Raw genomic sequence first — 23,261 nt, 5'->3', positions numbered from 1 at the left:
CTGTGTTACTTTGTTACATTCTAAACTTGGGCTCCATTGGTTCTGCATATCAGGAATGAACCTGTACTCAATTATTGTGATATATACAAAACCAAACTGTATATATAAGACATTTTTGTGTCTATGTTTTAGTAAAGACAATCAAGATTATTTTTTGTAATGCCCCAAAAGCAAAAGAAAGGACTTAAAGAAACATACAAACATAGAAAATAGGAGCAGGAGTGGGCCATTCGGCCCTTCGGGCCTGCTCTGCCATTTAACATGATCATGGCTGATCCTCTATCTCAATACCATATTCCCGCTCTCTCCACATACCCCTTGATGCTATTTGTGTCTAGAAATCTATCTATCTCCTTCTTAAATACATTCAGTGACTTGGCCTCCACAGCCTTCTGTGGTAGAGAATTCCACAGGTACACCACCCTCTGAATGAAGACATTTCTTCTCATCTCAGTCCTAAATGTCCTACCACCGGATCCTGAAACTGTGACCCCTCGTTCTGGACCCCCCAGCCAGGGAAAACATCCTCCCTGTATCCAGTTTGTCCAGCCTGTCAGAATTTTACATGTTTCAATGAGAACCCCTCTCATTCTTCTAAATTCGAGAGAATACAGGCCTAGTCGACACAATCTCTCCTCATACGACATTCTTGCCATCCCAGGAATCAGTCTGGTGAAGCTTTGCTGCACTCAGTCTATGGTAAGTATATCTTTTCTTAGGTAAGGAGACCAAAACTGCACACAATACTCCAGGTGTGGTCTCACCAAGGCCCTGTGCAACTGCAGTAAGACATCCTTGCTCCTGTACTCACATCCTCTTGCAATGAAGGCCAACATACATAGGAACATAGGAACAGGAGTAGGCCATTCAGCCCCTCGTGCCTGCTCCGCCATTTGATAAGATCATGGCTGATCTGTGATCTAACTCCATATACCCGCCTTTGGCCCATATCCCTTAATACCTTTGATTGCCAAAAAGCTATCTATCTCAGATTTAAATTTAGCAATTGAGCTAGTATCAATTGCTGTTTGCGGAAGAGAGTTCCAAACTTCTACCACCCTTTGTGTGTAGAAATGTTTTCTAATCTCGCTCCTGAAAGGTCTGGCTCTAATTTTTAGACTGTGCCCCTACTCTTAAAATCCCCAACCAGCGGAAATAGTTTCTCTCTATCCACCCTATCCATTCCCCGTAATATCTTATAAACTTCGATCAGATCACCCCTTAACCTTCTAAACTCGAGAGAATACAACCCCAATTTGTGTAATCTCTCCTCGTAACTTAACCCTTGAAGTCCTGGTATCATTCTGGTAAACCTACGCTGCACTCCCTCCAAGGCCAATATGTCCTTCCGAAGGTGCGGTGCCCAGAACTGCTCACAGTACTCCAGGTGCGGTCTAGCCAGGGTTTTGTATAGCTGCAGCATAACTTCTGCCCCCTTGTACTCTAGTCCTCTAGATATAAAGGCCAGCATTCCATTAGCCTTATTGATTATTTTCTGCACCTGTTCATGACACTTCGAAGATCTATGTACCTGAACCCCCAGGTCCCTTTGGACATCCACTGTTCTTAACTTTTTACCGTTTAGAAAGTACCCTGTTCTATCCTTTTTTGATCCAAAGTGGATGACCTCACATTTGTCTACATTGAATTCCATTTGCAATAGTTTTGCTCGTTCACCTAATCTATCAATATCCCTTTGTAATTTTATGTTTTCATCCACACTGCTTACAATGCCACCAATCTTTGTGTCATCGGCAAACTTACATATGAGACTTTCTATGCCTTCATCTAAGTCGTTAATAAATATTGTGAATAATTGAGGCCCCAAGACAGATCCCTGCAGGACTCCACTAGTCACATCCTGCCAATGTGAATACCTTCCCATTATCCATACTCTCTGTCGCCTTTCGCTCAGCCAACTTCCTAAGCAAGTCCATACTTTTCCCTCAATTCCATGGGCTTCTATCTTAGCTAACAGTCTCTTATGTGGGACCTTATCAAATGCCTGCTGGAAGTCCATATAAATAACATCCATTGACATTCCCCTGCCACTACTTTAGTCACCTCTTCAAAAAATTCAATCAGGTTTGTCAGGCACGACCCACCTTTCACAAATCCATGCTGGCTCTCTCTGATTAACTGAAAATTCTCGAGGTGTTCAGTCACCCTATCCTTCATTATAGACTCCAGCATTTTCCCCACATCAGATGTTAGGCTAACTGGTCTATAATTCCCTGGTTTCCCTCTCTCTCCTTTCTTAAAAAGTGGATATACCATTTGTCTTTCTAACTGCTTGCTGTTAAATAACACGCTGCCTTTCTGTTTTTCCTTCCGAAGTGGATAACTTGACATTTATCAACATTATACTGTATCTGCCATGTATTTGCCCACTCACTCAACTTGTCTAAATCACCTTGAAGCCTCTTTGCATCCTCCTCACAACTCATGATCCCACCTAGTTTTGTGTTGTCAGCAAACTTGGAAATATTGCATTTGGTTTCCTCATCCAAATCATTGATATATATTCTGAATAGCTGGGGCACAAGCACCGATCCCTGCAGTACCCCAATTGTCACTGCCTGCCACCCCGAAAAAGATCCATTTATTCCTACTTTCTGTTTCCTGTTTGTTAACCAATTTTCAATCCATGCCCATATATTACCACTATTCCCATGTGCTTTAATTTTGCACACTAACCTCTTATGTGGGACTTTATCAAGGGCCTTCTGAAAATCCAAATAAACCACATCCACTGGTTCTCCCTTATCTATTCTACGAGTTACATCCTCAAAAAACTCCAGTAGGTTTGTCAAACACGATTTCCCTTTCATAAATCCACGTTGACTTTGTCTAATCCTGTTGATATTTTCTAAGTGTCCTGTTATCACATCCTTTATAATAGACTCTAGCATTTTCCCTACTACTGATGTTAGGCTAACCAGCCTGTCGTTCCCTGTTTTCTCTCTCCCTCCTTTTTTAAATAATGGGGTTATATTTGCAACCCTCCAATCTGCAGCAACTCTTCCATAATCTATAGCATTTTGGAATTGACAACCAATGCATCCACTATTTCCATGGCTACCTCTTTTAGTATTGTGGGATGCAGATTATCAGGCCCTGGGGATTTATTGGCTTTCAGTCCCATTAATTTCTCCAGCACTATTTTTTCACTAATACTAATTTCCTTTAATTCTTCCTTCTCACTAGTCCCTTGGTTCCCTAGCATTTCTGGGAAGTTATTTGTGTCCTCTTCCATTAAGACAGAACCAAAGTATTTGTTTAATTGCTCTGCCATTTCCTTGTTCCTCATTATAAATTCTCCCTTTTCTGACTGTAAGGGACCTACATTTGTCTTCACTAATCTTTTTCTTTTACATAGTTGTGGAATCTTTTGCAGTCCACTTTTACGTTCCTTGCAAGTTTACTCTCATACTCTATTTTTCCTCTCATAATCAATTTCTTGGTCCTTTTTTGCTGAATTCTAAACTGCTCCCAATCCTCAGGCTTGCTACTTTTTTCTGGCAAATTTATATGACTCTTCTTTGGATCTAATGCTATCCTTAATTTCTTTTGTTAGCCATGGTTGGGCCGCTTTTCCTTTTTGTGTTTTTGCGCCAGAAAGGAATATATAATTGTTGCAATTCATGCATTCGTTCCTTAAATGTTAGCCATTGCTTATCCACCGTCATGCTTTTTAATGAAGCTTCCCAATCTATCATAGCCAACTCACTCCTCATACCTTCGTAGTTTCCTTTGTTTAGATTTAGGACCCTGGTTTTGGATTGGACTACTTCACTTTCCATCTTAATGAAGAATTCTATCATATTATGGTCAATCTTCCCTAAAGGACCCCGCACGACAAGATGATTAATTAACCCCTTCTCATTGCACAATACCCAATCTAGGATAGCATGTTCCCTGTTTGACTCCTCAACGTACTGGTCTAAAACATCATCTCGTACACACTCCAGGAATTCATCCTCCACAGTATTATTGCTAATTTTGTTTGGCCAGTCTATATGTAGATTAAGGTCACCCATGATTACTGTAGTACCCTTGTTACATGCATCTCTAATTTCCTGTTTGATGCCATCCCCTACATTACCACTGCTGTTTAGAGGCCTCTCGACAACTCCCACCAGTGTTTTCTGCCCCTTAGTTCTTCTTAACTCCACTCAGACTGATTCTACATCTTGATTTTCTGAGCCAATATTCTTTCTCACTATTGCTCTGATTTCATTCTTTACTAACAATGCCACCCCACCTCCTTTTCCTTTTTGCCTGTCCTTCCTAAATGTCGAATACCCTTGGATATTCAGCTCCCAGTCTTGGTCACCCTGCAGCCACGTCTCTGTAAATGCAATTATATCATATCCGTTTGTATCTATTTGCGCTGTTACTTCTTCTACATTATTACGAATGCTTCGTGCATTGAGATACAGTGCCTTTAGATTTGCCTTTTTAACATTTTTAGACATCTTAACATTTTTTTGTACTATGGCCCTATTTGTCTTATTACCATTTTTTCTTACCCGGACCCTATTTGTTAGTGCACTCTTTTGTTCGTACACTCTGTCCCTTCCTGACACAATCTGGTTATCCTTGCCCCAATCACTTTCCTGCACTGCTTCTTTGTCTTTTCTCTTTAGCATTCTAGATTTCTCTCCACCGGGACCCCCCCTCCCCCTTATTTAGTTTAAAGCCCGATCTACCTCCCTCGTTATTCGATTTGCTAGAACTCTGGTCCCAGCATGGTTCAGGTGTAGTCCGTCCCAACGGAACAACTCTCTCTTTCCCCAGTACTGGTGCCAGTGCCCCACGAATCGAAACCCACTTCTCCCACACCAATCTTTGAGCCATGCATTCATCTCTCTGATCCTATTTACCCTATGCCAATTTGCTCATGGCTCAAGTAATAATCCAGAGATTATCACCTTTGTGGTTCGGCTTTTTATTTAGTCCCTAGCTGCTCAAACTCTCTCAGCAGAATCTGTCTCTCAGTCCTACCTATGTCGTTGGTACCTACGTGGGCCACGACAACCGGATACTCCCCCTCCCACTCCAAGTTCTTCTCCAGCTTGGAGGAGATGTTGTTAACCCTGGCACCGGGTAGGCAAAATAGCCTTCGGGACTCATGGTCATGGTTGCAGGGAACAGTGTCTATCCCCCTCTCTATACTGTCGTCTACTACAACCACCTTCCTTTTTACTCCCCCCATTTGAACGGCTTCCTGTACTATGGTGCCGTGGTCAGTTTGCTCGTCTTCCCCGCAGTTCCCGCACTTGTCCACAAGGGTTGCAAGAACTTCAAATCTATTGGACAAGTGCAGGGACTGAGGCTCCTGCAATACTACCTCCTGGGTCCCCGTACCTGCCTCAATCACAGTCACACCCTCCTGTCCCTGACCACATGTCAATTCTGAAGTATTTAATCTAAGGGTTGTGGATGCTTCCTGGAGCAAAAGGTCAAGGTAGCTTTCTCCCTCCCTGATGTCTCGCAATATCCGCAGCTCGGACTCCAGCTCCTCAACTTGGAGCCAAATTTCCTCAAGCCGCAGACACTTACTGCAGATGTAGTCACCCTGGACAAAAATAGCAACTTTCATGACTTCAGGTTGTCCCAAAGCATTTTGCAGCCAATTAAGTACTTTTTGAAATGTAGTCACTGTTGTGGTTGCAGGGAAATGTGGCAGCCATTTTGTGCACAGCAAGGTCCTGCAAACAGCAATGAGATATATGAACAACATAATCTGTTTTCGTGATGTTGGTTGAGGGATAAATATTGGCCAGGACACCGGGAGAATGCTCTTGCTTTTTTTGAATAGTGCCATGGGATCTATTACGTCCACCTGAAAGAACAAATGGGGCTTTGGTTTAATGTCTTATCTGAAAGCTGTCACCTTAGACAGATAAATAACAGATCTTATAGGTGTGGATAAGTTTGGTACAATATGTGATCACTATAAAGAAAAGTCTACGTTTCGGAGAATTTTCACTATAGAAGCCATCAGATAAAAACTGAACTTTTTTGTTAAGGACTTGCAACAATATCTTGGTTGTTATGTCATTGGGTATAACAACCAAATACGAGTAGTTCATAAACAAATGAGAATGCCATCTTGCGTATAGGCATATGAAGAAGATTGTGTACCAATCTAAGAAGTAACCATTATATTGCCACAGAATGCAACACATTTCACATTATAAATCCTATCTGTGCTTATGAAAGCAAAACCAAGAATTGCAATTTCACTAATATTTCTGTGTCCCTTTATTGTATTCATGAAACTGTAGTCAGAAGGTTCTGTAAGTTGATTGTCAAATAATCTACATTTTGATTTGCTTATTTTGTTGCTAAATAACCAATCGTCTTGTGCAGTAGGTACAGTATTCTGATTGGTAGTAACAATGTGATTTATAAAAATTTACAACAAGGAGGTCATTCTGACTAAATTAATTTAAATAGCCTGTAATACCATCAACGGCTTGAAAGCAGAGAATAACCTATTGCATCATGTTGCTTGCCAATCGGAATATCACAAGACATCTGAAGATCAAGTATGTTCAGCTTTGTTTCCAATTTTAGCAATTATAGCCAGTCAGAAAAATCACTTTTTAAGTTATCCAATACAATATTATTGTACTAAAGTCAGTATTATTCTCAACTTTCCCCTAATTATTACAAAATCAAAGGAACTACAGCAAAACTAATATGTTTTTATTTCAGACTTCTAGCATGTAGACTTTTCTTTTTATCTAATCTGCAATGTGTTTTTTTAAAACTGTTATTAGGAATCCTTACAGTTGATATTGTTCACTAAATGCCCTAATGTGCAAATGTCTCAATGTGCTGGCTCACAAATTTGCATGCATTTACATAGATACAAATAATAGCATGCCAGTTGCATAGCAACAGATAATAGTGCAGTTTTTTGGTACATGATGTACTATGCTATAAAATGATCACGTGGAGAGAGTTTCAGACTAGATTTTTAGGTGTAGTGTTTTTTTATTTTGAGCAAAAGTGATTTTAATAGTTTCAAAATCAGAATCGATCTCCCTATGTTTTTTTGCAAGTCATAATTGGTTGTTAGATCATGACTGTAAGGTAGCAAAGCATCATGGCATAGGTTCAATTTCCCCACTACACTGAATTGACGATCTCAACCTGATGATGTGGGAAGGTGTTGAATGAAGACCAGGTGGCTTTCTACAGTGGGAGTGAACCTTGGCTAGAGAGTACACATCTTGGTTTGCATTCATGTAAAATTGTATTTCTCTCAATATTGTTCATGTATAATAATGCCACGTAATATCTTTTTATATAAAAAATGAGAAGCTAATGACAATAATGAGTTTCTGAATTGGGAGTGTTTAAATATGCCATGATTGTTTTAATACCTAGTACATTAGCTTACATTCGTATAGCTCTTATGTAATGAAACATCCTCAAGGGCTTTACAGGAAAAGCACGGACACCAAGCAGGAACTATGGGAGAAAGAAGGGGGAGGGTTGGAAGGCACGATCAACAAGATTTGAGGAAGCTTTTGAAGGTGGGGAGAACAAGGCAAAGAGATTTAGGAAGAGAATTCCAAAGTACAAGTATATGGTGACTGAAAGCTTTGCGAGTAGTAGGACAGAATCAGAAGAGTAGAAGGTGGAAGGTGTGAGCTGGGACGTACAGCTAGAGAAGACTGCATATACAGGCACAAGGTAGGTCATGGCAGAATTTGAAGATAAGCACTCTAGGTATTGGGAATGGGATTTGGCCACAGAGTTCCGGATGAGTGGCTCACATGTGTAGTCATCCTCTATTGCTTAATCTTTCACCTGATTACACTGATTGAACGAGTTATTAACCAGTGATAATACTAAGCTGACTTCACTGTAGTATATAATGTAAAGTAGAAAACTAAGTACAGAAGAAGAAAACTATTTATTAATTGCACATAGAATAATTGTACATGAGGTGTCAGCTGTGGCTCTGACTCAGAGGCTTGCCTCTGAGTCAGAAGGGTGTGGGTTCAAGTCCAACTCCTGGGACTTGAGTACAAAATCCAGACTGACATTTCAATGCAGTACTGAGGAAGTGCTGTACTGTTGGAGTTGCCACTTTTCAGATGAGATCCCATGACACTATTTCAAAGAAGAGTATAGGAGTTCTCCCCGGTGTTATCCTTCAACTAACATCACTAAAAAACAGATCTTCTGGTCATCATCACATTGTTGTGTGCAAATTGGATGCTGTGTTTCCTACATTACAACAGTGACTAAATTTCAAAAATACTTAATTAGTTATAAAGCGCTTTGGGACGTCCTGAGGTTGTGAAAGGCGGTATATTAATGCAGGTTTTTCAAGTCTTTCTTTATACCATTAGATATGCTCCCATTACCCACATTAAAGAATTCAAAGGGAAAGGAACCTAGCTGTACTAGTAAATTCTGCATAGATCTATTTAAGTGTCTTTTTATACATGCAAATGAAAATAGCACTGTAATAGTTTCAGATAATCTATCTTTTCTGAACAGTGTGCACAGTAAATTTTTTATGTTTTATATTTCATAAAAGCAGACATAAAGACTGTTTCTCCCTTATTAGTTAAACCAAAGGGTTTGAAGTCAGATACCACACTGATCCAAGATATTGAACTTATTCTTTTTTAAACCGTTGGATTATGTCACTTGACCCCTTAAGCCATTCGGTTGTACATTTTCCTCTGCTAATCATAGCAAATAAGTGGATGTCTGTGTAATCATTGTCCACTGCCTTCTAGTTTCTTTACTTAAATTAGCGAATGGAAGAAAATATACTCCATTCTTAATTAATCTCCCAAAGAGTGACCTTTTTTTGAAATTTATGGATTTATACCAAATAATAAATATAACCGATACTTACACTGCTCTTTTAAATTTGTTCTTGTTAATGTTTATTGCCCATCCTTAGTTTCCCTGAGGACATTGAGAGTAAACCACATAATATGGGACTAGAGTCACGTGTTGCCGAGACTGGGTAGGGGTGACAGGTTCCCTTCCCTGAAGGACATTAATGAACCAGTTGGGTTTTTACAACAATCCAGGGTCATTTTCTGATGCCAGTCCACAAATTACCAGATTATTTGAATTCAATTTCACAACTTGCCATGGTGAAATTTGAAGTCACAACCTCTGGCTTGCTAGTCCAGCACCATAATCATTAGGCTACTGCACCCAGTAACTTTACTGCAATTTGACTTTGATTCACCACAGTCTCTCTGTAGTTTTATGACAAATATTAATTCACGGTTATGTATCGTAAAATGTTTTTAAAAAAAACACAATATATACCTCACACACAAATATCCTATTTTCCTATTATGATTTTTCTGAGACCTTATTAGAGAAATTAAGTTAAATTTATAATTTCTCAGTTTAATCAAGATAAGCATATATTCCTGGGTTTCCATAAATGGATAAATTTATGGAAATTCAAGCTTTATGTTTTTTTTTCAGAATGGGTAATATCACTATTTTTGTTGGTCATAAAATAACTTTCCCTCCACAGCTGTTTCTTTTTTATCAGTATAAGACAAAAAATACCACATAACCATACCACATGAGAAATGCTAGATGATAGGAAAAATGTTACCTTGCTTAAATAGTACTATTTATTAAGGTATGATAATGTTAAAGTTCTTTAATGATGCATTGTGTGTATGTGTAACATTAGCTGATCTAGTAGAGAGCCTTAAGGATGTTTCATTGAACGTTTTAGAATGGCAGCAAGCCAGAATATATTTAGACTAAGTCCAGATGACACTCCAGTAATGAGGTAATGATTGATGGCTGCTGTTTTGTTATAAAATCTGCCTTGATGTAGAGAGAAATGCATAGCCAGCTGTTCTGCTAAGTTTTATCAAATTGTATTCTGGAATCTGATTAGTTGCACTCAGGCTCTCTTTATTTCTGTTTCCAGACATATCTATAATTTATAAATATATGCATGTTAGAATTTTTCATTTTATTCCGGGAAGCTATTAAAGAAAAAATGTTTGCTTCACTGGCAGAATTTATAGATGTCTTTGGAAAGCATGAATGTATTTGTTCTACAAAATGAGCGGTAGACAAATTGAAACAAAAGAGAGTGCCTTAATTAAAACCCGCATGTAATGGAGGTGTTTCACAACCAGTCAAACAACTAGTCTCTTTTTCTTCTTTTTAAAACTCAGATTGATTATCTTGTAAAGTGAAATTGATTAAAGAACACAGAATTTAATCTCTTACATTTCAATCACACAGATACTGATAACAAAAAAAAAATCATGTGGTGAATTGCCAAATTAAGTTTAATTTTTATAACTTGCACTATCAATAAAGGTGGTCTAAAATTCATTGAGGATAAAGAGAAGGAATAATAGTTTAAATGTATTCTTTCCTTGAACTGTTGAATGAATTAATCTTCCCATTCGCACTGCAGACATAGAAATCTATAACACCCTTTAGAAGTGAGTCCAGGACTGAAGGCCTGTGTTGTTTCATTGCTGGTCAGGAAATTAAAATTGATCATACCAGACACAGGGGAGTACGTTGTAGTATCAGAGCTCAATGTGGTTAACGAGGATAGGGCATGGCATGTGTTCCACTCAACTGTGCACTTACAGGTTACAAATATTATTGATTTTGAAGGTTAGAGTTTTCTGGGAGGTGGTGTCGTGATCTACACTGTCGCATGATTTTAGAAGGGCACAACCTGTGACTGACTGCAAGCCAGATGGAACAGGTTATCCTTACACCTGGGAAGAGGGATTTATGCTTATGTGAGTAGGGCAAACCCATCACGTAGAAATAATGAATGGAATTGTGATAGGTTGCTTTATCACAGGTCAAATAACTGCTGCAGAAAAAGGACTTTTAATTACCACGAAGAACTGCAGTAAAAAATGCTTTAATGATAGGTTTCAGCCTGAAACGTGCATTGCAGACCAATGCCTGAAACTATTCAACAATTTAATTTAGTATTATGTGGATTTTTAGAATAGTAAGCTAATTAAATTGTGTGGCTAGCATAATATCAATGTGTGTTCTCAAAGCAATATAGAAGTCATGTTTTGCAGAAATTACATAAATTGTATTTACACGAAGCATGTTTTAAACAGTTGTGCATTTGTAGTTGCAACAGTAAATATGTAAGCTTTGATGAAAAGCTAGTTGTATTTTTCCATTGAAATACTTTTACAATCTTGCCTTTTACAATTCAAAATTGGAGATAGTTTTGCTATTCACTTGAAAGGAATGGACAGATGGGGGGTGATTTTAAACCCCGAGAACAGGTGGGTTGGGGGTGGGTGGGAGTTGAAAATAGTTGTTTTTTGGGTCGCAACCGCAACATTTTTGGACTTTGCATTCCCAGTGGGAAGCCTGTACTATTACGCGCCGACGTTAAACCCAGAAATAAAGCCGGGTTGCGGTCGCGACCCAAAAAACAACTATTTTCAACTCCCACCCGCCCCCAACCCACCCATTCTTGGAGTATAAAATCACCCTCATGGTGTTTGAGAAAAAAAACACATTTTGTGCCTTACCTCCCAAGTATGGTGAGAGACTGCAAAGGACCCTAAAGGTGGCAAAGTGGAAAATATCAGATGTAACATGGGGTTAAGTGGTTAAAAAGCTGTAGATCAGGGACTGAGAGTAGGTGGTCTTATAATTACTGTGGATAGATAAATTATTGTCATTTGAAAGAAGCATCCACAAAGTTAGGTTAAATGAGCTGGTGTGATGCATAAATTATTTTTCTTCTTAACTTGTCCCAATAATTAGTTGCATTTAGAAAGATTGAATGTGCAACACAGAACATGGTGAATGTGGGAGCAGGAATGAAAAAAAAGTGAAGGGAAAACTGAAAGCAAAAACAATACAAAAAGGAATTGTTTCTTTGAGTCTGGTTTAATATATGCTGATGTAGCTTTTGTGAAGACTATAGCTATAATAGTGGACTTACAGCAGGAATATAAATGGCTTGCACTTTTGATTTGTAAATAGAAAAATCTTCATGAGTTTGTCAGTGTTTTCAAGATTGCTCCTGAATTTTTTTTAAATTGTTAAATAAACAAGAGGATGCTGACTTTATTAAAATGATGATAATACTGGCAAGCGCAATATCATATAACCCCTCCTGGTTTTTCTTTTTAAAAATTCAAATTAATTGATAGGACTGTTCTTCATTTGTTCACTTCCATATTCTATGGGTAATGTTAATAAAACAGTAAAGGAAGATCCACCTCTCTCAATTCTCCCACTACTTCTAAGCTGTTGGACTGCTTGTCTGACATCTAGGGCAGGAGTTTCCGCTTTTCGTGCAATCAGCATTTGGGCTCAAATTATGCTCAAATATTGCACTGGCCAAGAATCGCCAAGTTTCCGCTAAAATGCATTAACATAATCACAAATATAAAATCTGCCATGAATCAGCGCAATTCGGCAGCTTAACATAGCGCAGTCATTTATTTTTTTCAATTAAAAAATATTAATTGACGTATTTAAGAGATGTATTTAAGTGGTAACCTGATGAAATTTTATTAATATGTTTGGAAATGGGTTTATCACTAAAAATAAGGATTTTTAAAAAGTGTGTCCAGTCCTGCACCTGTGAGAGATCTGATTTAAAATCACTGAATATGACTCAAAAAAACGGTACTGAAGCATTTCCTGCTTTTCTTGGTGTACGCTAGTCAGTTTCATAGTAAATCAATATTTTTTAATATTTAAAAACATTTAAACCGTGCCTATTAGTGCCTTTGCACCAAGGAAAGCTAGCGTAATTTTAAAACTTTCCTCGAGTGGCCGCAGGCTGGCGCAATCAACGGAAACTCACCATCCTTGTTGTTTCCAGCGGGATGGAGTGGACGGTTTTGTGGGTGGGGCTAGTTTCTGCGATTTTTTTTTAGCCAGCACAAAACAGTGCAATTACACTCGGTGTAAGTCGAAATTCCTCTATGTTTTGTGCTGATTCCGATTGCATTGAAAAAGCCACCGCAATCGGCAGAAACTCTGGGCCTAGTCTTGGATGAGCTATAATTTCTTCCAGCTGAACGTTGGGAAAACTGAAGCCTTCGCTTTTGATCCCCACCACAAACTCCATGCACTGGTCACCAATGCTATCCCTTCTCCAGCCACTGTCTCAGGCTGAACCAGATGTTTGCAACTTCGACATCCTCTTTGACCTCAAGTTGAGCTTCCAACCCCATATCCTCTCCATTACAAAGACCACCAACTTCCACCTCCGGAAAATCGCCTGACTCAGCTGCTACCTAAGCCTGTTTGGTGCTCAAACCCTCATCCGGGCCTCTTTCACCTCGAGACTTGACTGTTCCAATGCTCTCCTGGTTGGCCTCCCATCCTCCATAAACTTCAGCTTATCTGAAACTCTGCCGCAAGACAGTATTCCTGTGGTTAATTCTTTTATAGAGAAAGCCATATTTTTTTATATAACTACAGCTTTCCTAAACTTTCCCAGGACAGTGATTTTTGTTCTTTTCCGTTCTGGAGCTTCACAAAACCGTTACTTAAAGTCAAACCTGGAGAAATTTAAATTTTGGACTGTCAGAATGGATTCCCAATTGGAATCCCTCTTTACCTGTCTTATGAAAAGAAGGAAGATGAGGAAAAGAAAGCGGTTGAATTGAAAAAGTTAGAATAAGGCATCACAGAAGACACTTGTTTCCAATATGTTACTACCCACTTCATAAGGGTTATAGGCCTAGAAGATCTTACTTAAATATCTATGCCCCTTAATGTATCAGAAGGCTTCCGCACTCCCCCACTCTGAGGCTATTGGGGATTTATTCCAGCTGCTAGCTGAAGACATGCAAACCACTTCAACGAAGAGCACAGCATTAACCATAGCAGTTGAAGCGGCTACTGCCTGAATTATTTTTTGGCACTGTGGCAATTTTTTTGTCACTTTGTCACATTAGTCAGGCAGCAGCTCAGCACTGTATGAAAAAAGTCACTGATGCTCTATTCAGGCAGGCTGCTCAGTTTATTATTTTCTCAAAAGAAAGGGTAAATGAGCAGTTTAATTCTATAGACTGGTAGGGTAGGGTTCCCACAGGTGCAGCAAAAGACGTTTTTTTTTGTCGGTTTCCCACCCGACAGGCCAGCCTGATTGACAGGCGGCGTTGGTCATGGGGGGGAGGTCAGGGTTGGGGGGTCATGGGGGGGGGTGGGGGAGGGGAGGGAGATCCGGAGTCATCGGGGGGGGGGGGGTCGGAGATCATGGGGGCGGGCTCAGGACCGTGATCCTAACGGCGTGCAACCTCAATGTTTGACCTTCAGCTCACATTTAAACCCCATATCCTGCCTGCGGCCAAGACTCCCTACTTCCATCTCTGGAACTTCACCCCATCGCTGCTGAAACCCTCATCCATGACTATTATCACCTCAAATCTCAAATCCTATTCTGCACAATATCCTACACTTCCTGTCTTTTCCACTTCCACTGGCTACATTTCCCTTCGCATGATTTCAATATTCTTGTCTTCATTTTTAAATTCCTCCACGGCCTCACCCATCCATACCTCTGAAACCTTTAAAGCTTTATGTCCCATATGCACCCTGCGCTTTCCAACTCTGGTTTACTGTGTGTCTTCTTTTCCTTCTCCTCCTTTTCCTTCTGCTCCAGTCCCAGCTCCAGCACTGATGGTGGAGCTTTCAGCGCTTGCACTCTGGAATGTTCTTTCTAAACCTTGCTATCTCTCTTGCCAGCTTTAAAAGATTCCTCTTTGAGCATGCTTTCAGCCCCTTCCCCTAACTTCTTCCCCACTTCTAACTCACTGTGCATTGTTCCTTCTGTAAAGCACCTGGGTGAGTTTCATTATGTGAAAGGCAGTATAGAAATATGAGGTATTTTTGAAAGTTTTGGTTGGTGGAAGCTGTAATGCTGCTGTCTGTGGCTTGTGCTAGAGCTGTGAAAAAGTATATGTTTTTTTTTCATTTATTTTTCTTATTTAACTAGTGTGGGCATCTGATTACCAGTAGACACAGGGTAGAGTATGCATCAGTAATGTGGGAGGACTGATCAATCATCTTTATAGTGCGTTCCAACGAAACCATTCTATGTAAAGCACATGTTCAAACTTAATCAAATCAATTACTGGAGGTGCAATGTTGGATCATGTTTCCAATTTCCCATGTAGTTTTGAAGCCTGATCTGTGGAGCTGGCCATATTTAATTCCTGAAGGCATAAGGCTGACGTTACAACTCCATTTTCCCTAGCGGTACAGTGGGCATGTGTACATGTTACCTTGAGATTTACTGTTACTCTCCCAGCAATTATCAGGATTTGATTTTCAGATTTGGTTTGAAATAATGACCAAATTTTTATTTTGTTTGATGCTAAATCTGAAGCCAAATGCTGAAGAGAGTACAAATTCTAATCCCTGACAAACTCATCCAAGTATACCTATATTGCATAAATAATAATGGTTAAGTTATTTTTTTAGTGACAAATGGTTACAGTGATGCAAAGTAGAACTAGTGAAGCTTGCAGTTGTCCCTAATTGTCCATTATGATGATCTTCTGAAAGTGGCAGTGAAAATGTAGAACAGCAATTATGAAATTTCTCTCTCACATATGAAAATTAAAAAGATGTTTGTGGCACTTTATTTTGCTGTGTCGAATTGTGATTATATTTAAAAACAGAAAGCACAGTAAGTTTGCTAAATGTTCAGCTTTTATTTTTTCTAAATGGCAGCAGTGTGATACACTAAGAGTGAAAAAAGAAATACTTGCATTTACGTAACAACTTATTACATAATTGAAATGTCCCAAAACACTTCACACAATGAATAGGCAAATGCAGCAGCTATCTGATCCTACAAATAGCGTTGTGATGAATGACCAGTTGATATAGGCTATTTTGATGGTATTCTTTGAGGGAGCAATGTTGCCGAAGGCACTGAAAGAACTTTCTGCTCCTCTTCGACTAGTGCCGTTGGATCATTGGCATCTACCTGAACAGGACAAGTGATCCCAACACAATCAGGGAAACAAAAGTTATCATAATTGCAGCTTAAAACTCTTCATGATGTGATTTGTTACTTGTGCTAGATTAAAATACGATTTTTGTGAACATTTTAAGGCTGAGTATAAGCCTGTGCACCCGAGGGATTTGACAGTGACTGAAGAAAAGGAGAGATGTAGAATTAAATCATTCAGCTGTGAGGGAAAATAAGGGCTGTTCTGCTTGATGCTAATGTAGAAAACTGGCAAGTGTGTTCCTTACTATCACAGTTATTTCTAGGATTCAATTTTTGTCATGTGCATTATATAGGATGGTGTTTCTCCCCCCACCCGCCCCCCCCCCCCACCGCCAGTCCCGTCCCGTCTCTCCTCTCCAGCTGATAAATGTAAGGAATCTTACAACACCAGGTTATAGTCCAACTGTTTTATTTGAAAATCACAAGCTTTCGGAGGCTTTCTCCTTCGTCAGGTGAGCGAGTGTGGGATTCCATGGAAGGTTACCGCATTTATATTCAGAGAACAATACCTGGTGATTACAGATAATCTTTCCAACTGCCCGTTGTCAAGGCAATCAAAGTGTTCAGACAGAGTGATGTTACCTACAGGACCACCGAATACGCAAACGGCCAGAACACAAAACAGAGAGAGAGGGAGAGAAACATCCGAAAGACAGAGAATGACCCGTTGTGTTAAAAACAGATAACTTTTTTTCGCTGGTGGGGTTACGTGTAGCGTGACATGAACCCAAGATCCCGGTTGAGGCCGTCCTCATGGGTGCGGAACTTGGCTATCGATTTCTGTTCGACGATTTTGCGTTGTCGTGTGTCTCGAAGGCCGCCTTGGAGAACGCTTACCCGAAGATCGGTGGCTGAATGTCCTTGACTGCTGAAGTGTTCCCCGACTGCGAGGGAACCCACCTGTCTGGCGATTGTTGTGCGGTGTCCGTTCATCCGTTGTCGCAGTGTCTGCATGGTCTCGCCAATGTACCATGCTCCGGGGTAACTGATAAAGTCAGAGCAGATAGGAAATGACACTGGTGATTAACAAACAGCATTTTAATAATTAATTTTTTTTGTAATATATAAGACACAAGTAGAGTTTCTTCAGTGAATCCAAAATATAGTCAGTTACATTAAGAACAACAAAACATTTAAAGCAGACTTGTGTGTTTCAGTTTACTCTAATAGTTTGAATATAAATATTGTTCATGATTACACCGCTAGTGAATTATTAGGTTTTTCTTTAATTACAATGATGTCCATAAGTACAAAGTTACTTTGTCATTTAATAAAATAAGCATTCCATCTCAATCTGTCTTTGCTCATCACAGTGACTGGAAGTCCACATTAGTCAAACAAATGTGATTACCAGTAAGGTACTCATTAGGCATATGTCACTTTTCATGTGAAATCAGGAGTAAAACGCTTTCTGTAAATGTATGAACTCAGTGGGTTAAATCATGCTAAATGTATTGCAAAACTGAATGTGTGCATTGATGTGACTCCGCGTAACTCTGGATTGAAACCTTGATCTGACTCTGGAACACACCAAAACCAAGTAATGTGATACTCACTCAAAAAATGTATTGCTGTTTGGGCTTAGCTGCACTTGGAGTACAACTCCATTGAGGTGTGAAGCTGGGTTTTAAAAGTGATAAGTCAGGCTGTTGGACTTTTTTGGCATTTTAAGAACGTATTGCAGTCTTTTTAATATTAAACCAGGCAGGGAGTGAAAGTCTGTGTGTAAGCATGCATGCGTAGAGCACTCCTGAAACGTAGCATCCTGGAAAATAACAAGGACCATGCCAACTTAGATAAATGGCCCATAAATTAATTCTTGAAAATTTCCTACAAAATTATTTCCACAGCGGATGAGGCAATTTTAAATAGTTCTATTCATAGATTTCAAGTATGAAATTTAAATATGTTAAGCATGCTACAGAACAAGCATTGTAGAAAGCACATGTAGGGCTCTGATACCTGATTCTAAATCAGTTCCCATATGTAATAGATGGTATTTTAAATACGTATTATACAATATGTAAATTCAGGCAAAAACTGTGGATCAAGAGGAACTCCTATATTTGTTCCTACGTTATGATTTCTTTATGGGATATAACTTCATAAATTTATAAATATTAAAGTCTTTTTAGATAATGTAACTTTTTATTAGAGAAAATAGTCTATCCAAATGCTGTGTCGATTGTCATTTTCAACATCTGCAGACAGCATTATTATGAAAGCATCCTGTTCAGAACTCGGTACTTGGTGCATTATCATTTAATGGAGTAATCTGCGTTTCAACAGGTTTACCAGAGCCAAAGAGAGATCACATATTTGAAGGCTTAACAGTGGAACATGGCTTCTACACATCCAAGGAATTCCTGCCTCTTGTTGCAAAATCCAGCAAACCAGGTAGAATTTTCAGTTTAATTTTAATTACATAGTTTGCTTTTGTTAGAGGGGGATCTGTTCACTATTATTTTTGTTAAAATAATTGAGTAAAAATGAAGTAAGTCAGCCCTTAAATGAAATAAGAGGATCACTGTTTGTCAGATGAAAATGTAATAATTGTTTATGAAGTGTTAAAACTCTTCTGTTTTGTAAATGAATCATCAACAATTTTAAAATTTTCTTTATGCAGTATGTAAATGCCATTTTTCCATCTATTGTTTTATAATGGTAGAGTGCATAAGATGACTTGTATATTGATAACTGTTATAATTTGTAAAGTCTTGCAACCTATGATTAGTCAAATTCCTTTACACCTTGCCACAAATCTATTCATAAAATATTTGCTACTAAATTGTAATGATGTTTGTTCTTAACAAAAACAATTGATGCCAAAAATTCAGTTAATAGTCTAACAACATCGTCCTCAAAAAGTTAGGGCTAACTAAATGCATGATCGCATAGTAAAAAGCCATCATGATCACAGACTAATCGTTTTTTTCTGATTTATTTAGATTTTGAGAATTTTGATTGCTCCAGTGTAATGTGTGTGATATCTGAACCATTCAATGTAGCCTGCAGCCATCCATAGAAGATAAAATAATAGGCCTCTTTGATGAGGGTGCTGGGTGTGAAATTATGTATATGAATACATTTAAAAAAGGAACAAAAATGCCCTGCAATGAAACAGAATAATTTGATAGTAATATATCTCATCTCTACCCTCTGTTGTGCAATTTTACATTTCTTTAAGTACCTTCCAGTACGATTGTGATGCCTGACATAAATAGTTTATTACGAAGAAAATTCTGTTTTTTTTCAGGGATCTGTGCCTGTCAGTCTGGTCTGCCATCACTACAAGGCACAGTTATTGTACTTGGTGCTGGAGACACTGCCTTTGACTGTGCTACATCTGCATTACGCTGTGGAGCTCGCCGTGTGTTTGTGGTTTTTAGAAAAGGATTTACCAATATCAGGGCTGTCCCAGAGGAGGTAAAATTCAACAAGCTTTATCACTCAGGATTTAATACAATTGGGCTTGCCAGATGGAGCATAGATTGCAAGGTTTCAATTTATGAAGTTGTGTGCCCTGTCACTCAATATCTCAGGCTCAGCATTAGACAATTTAGTCATTGTTTGTATAACAGCTGTATTCCAGATTTAGTTTTCCTGATGTTTCCTTTTTCAAAATTTATTGGGCATTGCAAGAAGTCTTTATAAGATAGAAAGTAGGTATATGCTGCTAGCTTAACAGCATATTTTCTTAATTAATTAACATGATCATTTTATATATAATTATTTTTGCATACTCCTGCCAGTGTCATAAAACTTATAGCAATTACCAAGTACAGTGTTTGTAATTTAACTTTACAGCCAGAAATATCTAAAGCAAAAATTTAAATATTTAATCACAAGAAGCCCAAAAAGCATATTTTAATTAAACAAGAGTTGAATAATATGCAGTTTGAACAGTTTCTATTAAAAGCAGTGTCTTCTAGATTATTTGTTCTGTATGACCCATTCTACCTACAGTCAGGGGCACCAAAGTTCTTCTGCTGTTTTGGCAGATTCTCGCTGTAATTTCAGTGAGAGTCCGCCAGAACAGCCGCAAATTCTACAGGGATCTGGATACACTGGGTTCGGTTCTGACTTGGGTATTTCTGCAGTTGCCTTGTAAGACAACCCTTACAAGACCCTGTGATGTTACAAGGGGCTGGGTGCCCAAGGCTGGGAGTTCCCATGGCCTAGCCTGGGATATGCTGCGTCATGGATCATCAGCTGGTACATTTCTCCCAGTTCACCAGAAAGAATTTCTTAATACCCACTCACCAATGTTTCACAATTATAAACACTGTGCATTCACCTTAGACTTTCTTGGTACAAGCTGATTTTGCTCCCTTACCTTGTCGTAATAGTTCATTGATTTAAGACCTGGTAATATTCTTGTTGTCCTTTTAACTCCTTCCAATGAAAGTATGATTAAAACTGGACTCAGTTCTTCAAACGTAGTCTGATTAATTTTTTATTTTGGTATGTATGTATTATCTCCTTGGATGCTTTTAGTGCTATCTCTATCTCCCTCCCCATGAATTATATGAAATGAAACAATAGTGCTTAATCAATAAGTTGTTAGGTATTCAGAGTATCAGCAACATTGCAAATAGAGCAAAATCAATAGTATTAACAACACCGCTATGCTTCCACTGATGCATCCTATTTGCCTTGACTATTTCTGCAAATCAGTGTCATAACACTTTCATTATTTGGTCAACTGGCATTGGGACCAAATGAAGAAAAAGATTTTTGGATTATAAATCATTTCCTCTCCTATTGACTATTAAGATAATGGCCTTTTTTTGTGAGTTCTCCTTCTCTACCACTGAACAGGAAGAAACAATTGTAGGGCAAGTCGACTGGTGGCATGCTTAAAAGCCTCATACTTAGATATCATGACATGGCATTGGCAAGGACCTGGGAACTGATCTCACTTTTACCTGGTAGTTGGATAAGCATTTGTTGCAAGTGAATAGAGAGAGTCACAGGCATTAGCGATATATTAAGAATAAGAACATTTGAAGGGAATTAAAATTGGACCGGATAGAGAATGATATGGAACTGAGAAATAGGATAAACAGTTTTTGGCATTATTGCCGATGTCTGGAAAATCAAGAAATGGGCTACTTGGACCAAGTGGGTTTTTGTAGTGAACGGTAACCCTTATAATTTCATAATGTTACATTATATCTTCTTGACTATTAAATAGTTTTATGGTGTAACCAACATGCACTGCTATATAAAGAAATTCATGATCACTTGCTTAGGACATCTATAGTTCACTGTAATACATAACACATCCAAAACATTGCTTTTTTTAAAATAACATATCCTCATAACATTTGTAAAGATTTGTTTAATTATAACAATTAGATTATAGTTAATTTGGTTCCATTTAACAACCTCTTAAAGATATCTAGTTCTGATAACCATCTCATTTGAAGACAATTTGAGGGGGAACTATTGAACTATATATAATATAATTCAGTTTTTAAAAAATCAACATTTATATGAACATAGTACAATAATTATTCCTTTGAAGGATGAGTAATTTTAAATATATAAACATTCATTGAAAGAAGTCAACGAAGAACTGATCAAAGGCAAAATAGCTTAAGGTCCTATATTTTCAACAACTGGTCTCTGTACAAAACTTTAGCTTTATATTTTAATCTGACAGCCATTTGCCCAAGAGCTGCAATTTACATTATTTCCATCTACCAAGTGCTACTGCTGAATGAGATTTAAACTAAAGTGTAATAGAATTAGTCTGTTGACAATAATATGATACCCTTTGATTGTCATTTCTAATTTATCAACCACAAAGGTGACCAATAACAGTGAAAGTGCACAACTTCCTAGGGCTGTCAATTTCACAGAAAGGAAGTTTTAGAAACAAAGAAAGAAGGGTTATAAATGTAATAAAAATTCTATAAAAATAATGGGAGTTTGCGTTTCTTACTTGCTTATGGTCTCCTTTACACGCTGTAGGTTGATTCTTGAATTTGAAAAGCTCACAAAAGAAAGTGTACACATTTAAATTTCATGTCTGAATACGCTAGGCCCTCATAATAGATTTGTGCATGACGCTCCCTGCCTGTGACATACATATTTTTGCTGTTGCCACCATTTTAGGATATCTTATTCTGTCAGTATCAGTGCCTGCATATACATTGTATTGTTGCCTGCAGAATTCAAAGACACAGTAGCTGAAATGTAGTAATTTTTTGTGCTATAAGAATTAATAGCTGAAGAAAGGAAGCAAAATCTTATTCTAAAGTATGAGAGATGGTGGGATCCCAACCTTTGCATTGGCTGCAAATATCAGACTCTGCTTCATTCTACTTTATACACTCTGGATTAAATATGATGGGGGGGGGCGCAAATTTTCCTGTTTCTGAACTTGAGACTGTTACCATTTCCTGGGCACAGAAAAATCAGGCCGGAAGGAGCGTATGCTTATGAGGGAGCCCGCCCTATTTTTCCATCCATTTAGATTAATGGTCAGAGAATCAAGTCGGGTATGTTAGGGTATATGCATATCGCTCTCAATTTCCTGTATTCACTACCCCTTTACAATCCAGTAACCTCAAGTGCAGGAACAGAAAAATCTGGCCTGATATATCATATAACTGAAAAAAATAGTATGTCAAATGAGACTTTAAGAAACTTTTCAGCTTGAATTCATATGGTGTTCCCTGGCTTGCATAACCTATATCCTATATCATTTCAAGGTGGGCATTTTCAGTTAAACTTTCTCTCACTGTCTCCAAAAATTAGTGGAAAGCAAGCATTGCAATATTACTGCATTAGAATTTTGATAAGGTTTTTACAGTGTTACTCTGAGGTTTGAATTTTGCATCACAGTAAAGCAGTTTCTTTTGACATCAGCTACAGGAAACTGCTCACCATGACTGGCATGATCACTTTAAGCATCGCCTCTTAGATCATGACTTTGGTCTGTTAATCCTGTCTGCATTTTTGAAGGATGCAGAAGTAATGGAAATTTCAGAAATTGAATAAAGGTGGCTACAACCAACTCATCACACCCTAAACTTTTTGCTTGGATGTCCTTCAGATATATATCAAATGTAGTTACTCTATGCCTGGAAGCTGAGGAGAACTCAGTGATGAGTATTTTTAGCAGTAGCATCATTGTGTTATGCATGAAGATTCTCTTTGTTCTTTTTAATTGCTGTGGGGACAGTGTGTAATCCAGTATTTAGTATAATTGGTCAGTTGTAATCCAGTACTT

At 38.4% G+C, this 23,261-nt stretch overlaps 1 protein-coding gene across 2 annotated transcripts in view; it reads left to right on the top strand.

Moving 5' to 3' along the window:
• The window catches only part of LOC137325178 (dihydropyrimidine dehydrogenase [NADP(+)]-like), a 598,790-nt gene that overhangs the window by 267,476 nt on the left and 308,053 nt on the right, over positions 1–23,261 (top strand). For both annotated transcript variants that reach the window (XM_067989971.1, XM_067989972.1), the window contains exons 9-10: positions 18,308–18,415; positions 19,275–19,444. In XM_067989971.1, the coding sequence (XP_067846072.1) occupies positions 18,308–18,415; positions 19,275–19,444 (278 nt within the window). The remainder of the gene's footprint in view (positions 1–18,307; positions 18,416–19,274; positions 19,445–23,261) is intronic.

The sequence above is a fragment of the Heptranchias perlo genome, chromosome 9 (genome assembly GCF_035084215.1).
Source record: "Heptranchias perlo isolate sHepPer1 chromosome 9, sHepPer1.hap1, whole genome shotgun sequence".
Classification (NCBI taxonomy): Eukaryota; Metazoa; Chordata; class Chondrichthyes; order Hexanchiformes; family Hexanchidae; genus Heptranchias; species Heptranchias perlo.
This window is presented reverse-complemented; position numbering and strand designations above follow the sequence as displayed.